The sequence below is a fragment of the Aplysia californica genome, unplaced genomic scaffold (assembly GCF_000002075.1).
Source record: "Aplysia californica isolate F4 #8 unplaced genomic scaffold, AplCal3.0 scaffold01018, whole genome shotgun sequence".
NCBI lineage: Eukaryota > Metazoa > Mollusca > Gastropoda > Aplysiida > Aplysiidae > Aplysia > Aplysia californica.
In genome coordinates, this window is record NW_004798288.1 from 86,096 (window position 1) to 93,698 (window position 7,603).

Below are 7,603 nucleotides of genomic sequence, written 5' to 3' on the forward strand. Positions count from 1 at the left end.
ATGGCGCGAACAACTATATAAGGTCGTTTAAGCGAGCAAGACATTTTCAATTGGCAGGAAATTTTGAATTTTGCCCAGGTGGCGGCCAAAGCCTACTTTTATTGATTTTGGATCTCCAGGGGATCTTTGACATGCGCAACTTGCACACAGGACCTCCAAGATTTTTGGTCCTTGTCGGAGAAGGCTAGGTGTAGATCCTTCCTACCAGAAGATCAGGGGTGTGGCTGAAATATGGCAGTAAGAAGGAGCCGAGGAATAGCAGTAGAAAGGCTGTAGAAAGAGTCAGGAGCCCTGAGGAGGGTGCAAAGGAGGTGAGGGAGTGGGGGCAGAAAGTGGAAATGAAAGCAGATGACAGAACATTGTTACTATTGTTAGAGAGCAGGAAAGGAGGTGAAGGCTGAACATTTTAGAGAAGAAAATTTTCAGTCCCTATCCGTATTCGACGGGAAACATGGAGGAGATGCGTGGAAAGGGACATGAGAGAAATGAAGCTCGCTTGGAAGGATGGCTCAGGACAGATAAATGGAAGGAGCTTGTATGTGGCCTATACCCTGCCAGGGGTGAAAGGCATTGATGATCCGTATTCGAACCCGGGACCTATTGAATGAGAGGCAAACACCTTAACCTCGAGACCAAGAGTGCCCCATAAAATCTTTTACAATTTACAATGATACTGATACCATCAGAGCCTTTAACAAACCTCTCGTGTTTTGTTTTGAATGAAATGTAAAGATGGGATTGATCCTTTCAAAAATTGCCCAGTTCTAGTTTATTTTGTTCTCATGAGAGAGCTCTGATTTGTTGACAGATTTTATTGGAGTTCTGTAAGGCAGCAGTTATTAATTCTTTTCAAATTAAAAGGAAAGAAAATTGCTTTACTAATAAATTATCTTAATTACCCGCAGATGTCCAGCTGCCCAGGAATCTCTGCCTTCCCAAGTGACACCAACATCTTCAAATGGACTGGCACCATTGAAGGAGGACAGGGAACTGTGAGTTTTCTGTGTTTGTCTTTTCGTCCTTTACCTTTTTTAATCTTCACAGTCAGTGTTGTTTTAAATTCATGTGTATCGAACAGTTGCTTGGTTGGCATACGGGTGCTCTCTGCTCCTTCTTTTTCAGTGTTGCTATATAATATATATATGTGTGAAATCTGGCTGTCTGCTTTCTCATGGTGAGGGGATTGAGGGGGGGGGTCCTCTTTTGAGTGGTAAGAAGCAAAAATCAGCGGTCTTTAGGTTGTTGGTCACAAGAATACAATGTCTCCTTGAACAAGACATGACTGATAACCCTTTTTCAGAGACAGGGCGGTGTGCAATGATGACCAGCAATGGTGTGTGTCTACCATTGTGATACTGTGCATTATTTTATTTTACCAAATGTCCCAATGGGGATCAATGATAAAAGTTGAATTTTATTTGTTTTTATTTTATATATATATACATTTTTTCTTAAAGCCTTATGTTAACTCCCTGTTTACCTCAACTTGGTATCTTCTGGCTCTACTTCAATTTCTTTTTCCCACAGGTGTACGAAGGGCTGAAGTATCAGCTCTCCCTGTCCTTCCCCCCTCAGTATCCCTTGCAACCAGTTCTGGTAAAGTTTGAAACGCCATGCTTCCACCCCAATGTAGACAGCTATGGAAACATCTGTCTCGACATCCTCAAGGACAAGTGGTCAGCGTTGTATGATGTTCGAACAGTCCTTTTGTCCATTCAAAGTTTGCTTGGTGGTAAGAGCGTCATTGTCAAGTGCCATTATATCTGAAACAGACTTCAGAATTCTTGGTTCACCACTCAATTCTCTGCTCAGATCCTCCCCCCCAAAAACATGGTTTTGGGGAGGGGTGTTCTATGACCCATCCGTAAGAGATAGCAGTAAGATAGCCTGATTAATTAGCCAAAGTTGGTATGATTTTGTTCTATGATTAACAGTTTTGTTTAATTCCTTTCAAACTCTTTGTCAAATTAGCATATTGTGCATGAATTTTAACAAAAGAATTGGAGATGGGGAAATCAATCATTTTTGGTGTTGTAGTCATGGGTTGAAGTCCATACAGCTGCCTTAAGGGTAGCGAACCAAGAATTGTTCTTTTTCTAATAAAAAGCACATTTATGAAAGATCCAGTTGTTTAAACTTGTCTCAGCTCAATTTGTTCAGTTTAAATAACTTTGTTACATGCCGTTTTTACATCATCAATCAAAGTGAACTTTTGACACTGCAGTACTTTCCATTCATTGGGCCACTTTTCGATCAAAATATTAAAATCTGATCAACTTGGAGTTACAAAGCTTGGTTTAAGTGTTAAGCAGCTATATAATGTAGAACGCCACCCTGTGCCTATATCTGTAGTGTTGGTTGTTATACTCTTAATTTTCAGCAAAAGTTAAGGCTAGTGATCCTCACAAACTTTAAAAAATCCATGTCTGGCGATGCCTTATTAGTGAGCCCCTTTTTCTACTGGTTGATTAGACTCACTGCAGTTAATCTTATTCTATCCTTTAGATATTTGAAGGAACTTGACAACAATCGAAAATAGAAACAGTACAATGTCGTTAACTCTTTGCACCCCCTTTTCATTCCCCAGAACCCAACAATGAAAGTCCACTAAATTGCCAAGCTGCCACCCTGTGGAAGGATCAGACCTTGTACAGAAAGGTAAGTCTTGTTTTCTGAATGTCTAAGTGCTCTGTAGGTCTTTTAGTGGTGTGTGAGCATATTTTTTTTTACTCAAACATTTTCTTCTGTATCCTTTTACATTGTCAGTGAATGTCAGCGCTGTACATCACAATTAATTGCTATTTCTTAAATTCCTCTTCAGGGGCTCTCGTGGCCTAGAGGTTAAGATGTTCGCTTCTCGTTCAATAGGTCCTGCATTCTAATCAGGATTGCGACGGAAATGTTCCTTCTCTAAAAAAAAGTGTCTCCTTTCACCTCCTTTCCTGCTCTCTAGCAATTTTCTCTCATCTGCTTTCATCTCCACTTTCTCCTTCTCGCCTCCTTTGCCCCATCCTCTTGTCTCCTGACTCTTTCTGCAGCCTTTCTACTGGCACTCTTCGGCTCCTTAGTGCTGTCTCCCATCCACACTCCTGATCTTATGGAAGGAAAGGTCTACACCTAGTCTTCTTGGAGAAGGGCGAAAAATCTCGGAGGTCCTGTGTGCAAGTCGCACACATTAACTCACTGACTACTGGCCCCTTTCACCGGTCACTAGCACTGAGTACTGGCATTTTGGGGGGTATTTCAAAACACCACCACAACTTTCAGAATTACCCTATTGTTATTATTTTTGGACAAGGTAAAGATACTTTCAAACCTAATGTACTGCAAAAAATGTAAGTTGTCTAGGTCTAATGCTTTAATTTTTATGATTTTTTCAAAATAGGCATGAATTTAATTTTTAGGAAAATTTTCAGAGAAGTGACAGATAGAATGAAATTCACAACGACCACAAAAATATACCCAAAAATAAAAGTTCAAAGTGTTCTGTTTTGATTTGTATCCATGTGTGAGTGTTTGGTGAAAATATAAATACATGAGACAGATATGGGGAACGAAGTTGTGATTTCATCGCATGAACAACAACACCTGTACTAGTGCTAGATCTAGCCCTAAAACTATGACTCGGGCCGTGTTCAGGTACATATCCAGGGTCCTAACTATCAGACACATCATATCCTGAGTCACAAGAACTAGCAAAACGAACAGAAGTATCGAAAACAGCTAAATTATTTGATTCTTGTTCAAGCGACCGTTACTTAGATGCGACTGTCGGATTACTATCAGCTGTATAGAAAAAACATAGCGCGAGTTCCGGTCAGGTCAACGCCTGATGTGACTGTCCTTCTTCAATTACTTAAAAAGTTACCACGAAACTTACGCCAAACTCGGCACGAATCGAAACAAGCGGCAACACTAACACAGGAGTCTGTTCCCGTACATGTGACGGGGGCACAAGATACAGAACAAAACCGCAAAGTCCGCCCCGTACCTGTGACGGGAACCATAGTCAGTGAGTTAAAGATCCCTTGATGGTCTAAAATCGATAAGAGTAGGCTTCGGCAGCCACCTGGGCAAAATTCAAAAATTTCCTACCAACTGAAAATGTTTAGTGTGTCCGCACGCTCATATGACCTAATGTAGTTGCCAAAGCCTACTCTTATAATCAATTTTAGACCACCAAGGGATCTTTAACGTGCGTAACTTATACACGGGCCCTCCAAGATTTTTCACCCTTTTCCGAGAAGGCCAGGTGTAGATCTTTCCTACCAGAAGATCAGGGGTGTGGCTGAAAGACAGCAGTGAGAAGGAGCCAAGGAAGGAAAAGCTGTAGAAAGGCTGCTGAAAGAGTTAGGAGCCCAGAGGAGGGGGTGGGGGCAGAATGTGGAGACGAAAGCTGACGACAGACTATTGCCCGAGAGCTGGAAAGGATGTGAAAGGAGACAATTTTAGAGAAGAAAATGTTTCGGTCGCTACCCAGATTCGAACCCGGGACCTTTGAATGAGAGGCGAACACCTTAACCTCTAGGCCACAAGAGCTCCTGGGATGTTTGTAAGAGGAGCTTTTATGTTGGGTCTTAATCTTAAAGATGTGTTTTGTATGATATGTCTATTGTTGATGTTATTCCCTACCAAAAACTGTTCACCCCCTGGGGCAGTGCCACTGACTGAAGTGTCTTTAGGCCATTCCCAAAGGTGGGACATTTCTTGTTATAATGCACAGTAGAATTGTAAATGGGATGATCCAACAATGTCATGCTCTTAACTGTGCTTGAACTGCTACAAGGAACTGCTGCTTTTTCTTCCCAAATCCTTACTATCGTCATTTACCTCTACTTCTTTTTTTATGTTTGTCACACTCTTGTGACCTGCTATTTCCGGGTTGTCTTGATAGTCAAAGCAGACTTTGTGCTGTTGAAGCTAGAAAGGTGAGCAGAGGAAGTCTGATTCCCGGTAAGGAGTTCTCTGTTGACATCCACCCCTTGGCACCCATATGACCTTATGCAGTTGTGAGCGCCGTAAAATCTCAACTAAAACAAAAAAATTGTTCTCCTGTCGTTGAATGTTACTTTAGGTTTTGTTCATTTAATGTCACTGGATGCACTTTCATGAGACTGTAAGAGTAACACCTAGCTTCACTCAACATCTTAAATACAATACTGAGAGTTTTTTCACAAAATTATGTCTTGTCTTGTCCTTATTTGTAAACAGTTTGCAACTCTTAACTGCTCCCTACGTTTGAATTTGAAAGTCATAATCAATTATTTGAAATCAATTATTTTCTTGAGAGGTGCACTGATTTTCTTTTCATCTTCAGGTGCTTCTAGAACATTACCGTCAGAACGTCCAAGATCAGAACAAGGGACCCTCTGGTCAGATGCAAAAGCACTCATGAAGGGCCTCGGCAAACAGCTGGTAAATATCCTGTTCCTTCACAACTGTATTTAGCTCATCGCCAAATACTGAACAGGATACGGACTGCACAGTAATTTTTATAAATTTTTAAAAACACTTTTATTGTCAATACAAAATTTTTATTTTCACAGTTTGACTGTGTGGAAATGTAAGAGTGCCTAACTGTAACAGTGTCTTTGAATGAATTGATGAGATTGCATTTTGTGAATCTGCAAAGTGCTCTGAAATCAGAAGCGAAACTGCCTGCTTTTATTTTTACACCAGTTTGTGTTCAGCATACCATTTACTACTGAATTTTTAGTCGAACATTTTTGTTTCAGATGCGTTATTTTGAGAGTTTTAGTACTGTGACCATGTACATGATTTTTTAAAACTTCTACGTTCATACCACACTGTTTAAAATTGCAGATATCTATTGCATTTTTTTTTAAAATTTGCAAGTCTTTCATTCGCAAATCGATAAGTAGTTTAGTATCTCCCAGGGAATTCAATGCTATAGAGAACCAATAGTCTAACCATTCTCTTACATCCTGCTGCACTATCTCAGTGTCTGACACGTCCCTATGAGGCTGGTTTAGTCTCATTTGCAACTTGAGAAGCATAATATTACTATGGTTTGAAGCATTTAATGTCTCTGGTACGGTTGTGTCTTTCTTTGCTTTTGGTAAAGAAAAATGTATGTAACGGAAATTTGGGGAATCAATGTAATGATTTGTAATCTGACTGATGTCCTACTTCAGACACCATCTCGTCTTTCTCAACTTCTGAACCAGTGCATCTCAATACCAGTATCTATGATTAAATGCCCTTACATCCCAATGAATATATTCATATATCTGTCTACTTTATTGTCAAAACTTTCCTTCTGTCCTCTGTGATCTTTGTATAATACCTGAATTTTTTTTGCTGTACAATGCCTGCTTTATAGATTCGTTCTATTTTGTGGTGTGTACCATACTGGAGATTTTCTCTGTGCATAACGCTCTGTTCATCCTGTCTATCTTTCCTTATAGAACGAATACCTGCATGTGTCAGTTTTACATCTCTAATGCCCTGTACAGATTGAAGTGTACAAATGTACATTGTTCTATAATGCATTTGTCAAATGATTTATGTACATCAGGTTCCTTTTCTCATTTGTGCTGTTTTTGTCTCTGTTGTCCACCCCACTCTTGGCTTATCATGGGTTTGTCCTGTTGTCTCTCTGTTGTTTGTTGAATTTCCTTGTTCCTGTTCCGGCTGTAGGTTTTTGTGTCAAGTTTCCAAATGCCTGACATAACATTGAACCATAATTCTCCATCTACACTTTTGTGTTCAAATTGTCTTTGAGTCTTTGCTCTTCTTGTCTATCAGCTCCATTTCCCTTCTTCTGAAACTGCCCATGTCTATGATTCTCTCCTTTTCTGACTACCTCAAACTTTCTTTATTCTTCATTTTATAGAATTTTTAGAATCTGTTTTTAATCTGTCTTCCAATCCATTGTGTACTTGAATACTCGTTCATTTTGTACAAGTAATCTCCTCTGTCAGCACCACATTGATGCATTCTCTCATTCATTTATCACTCTGTATTGAAATTGCACTTCTGAATTTATGTCGACGTTTAAAGTAAAAGCTAAATACATTTCTAGTAAGTGTGTTTTGCCTTTCTCTTGTGACATAGTGGAAAATTTGGAAATTATTTACTCTCCTTTTGGGATTTTGGTCATGGCTGAGCCGATGATCTTCTCTTCCTTCTTTAATTTTAAAGCTTTATAGGGTTCGTTATTACTACGTTCCTGATACAGATGCTTAAGATTTTTTAAAGATTTGTTCCCACCATTGAACCTAGACCTGTTCCTTCTTTGAAGTGCCGCAAATAACAGAATCTCTTGTGTTCCATGGCACAACATACACTACAGGTGAGGCGATAAACTGCATAATTCGTCAATGGTTTGGCTCGTCACCAGAGAGCTTGTCTCACAATCCCAGTGTGTGGCACAATGTTAATGAGCTTCATAAGGTTCCTAACCAAACCAAAGCTGAATGATATATAATGTATATAATACACAAGTAACTGTAACATACTTTAACAAGACACTAGTGATTTCCATCATCCAGCTCTTCTCAGCAAGCGATTTCTGTCTCCTTCCTTTCCCCCTGCCTGTCTCTCCTATTCTTTCTCTCTTTCTTTCTTTCTCTCTCCTCCC

At 39.8% G+C, this 7,603-nt stretch overlaps 1 protein-coding gene across 2 annotated transcripts in view; it reads left to right on the top strand.

The window, feature by feature from the left end:
- Positions 1 to 7,044, top strand: part of LOC101849570 (probable ubiquitin-conjugating enzyme E2 C) — a 16,451-nt gene extending 9,407 nt beyond the window's left edge. For both annotated transcript variants that reach the window (XM_005111159.3, XM_035973124.1), the window contains exons 3-6: positions 906 to 992; positions 1,528 to 1,732; positions 2,588 to 2,658; positions 5,318 to 7,044. In XM_005111159.3, the coding sequence (XP_005111216.1) occupies positions 906 to 992; positions 1,528 to 1,732; positions 2,588 to 2,658; positions 5,318 to 5,395 (441 nt within the window). In that variant the 3' untranslated portion in view covers positions 5,396 to 7,044. The remainder of the gene's footprint in view (positions 1 to 905; positions 993 to 1,527; positions 1,733 to 2,587; positions 2,659 to 5,317) is intronic.
- The last annotated feature ends 559 nt before the right edge of the window (positions 7,045 to 7,603 follow it).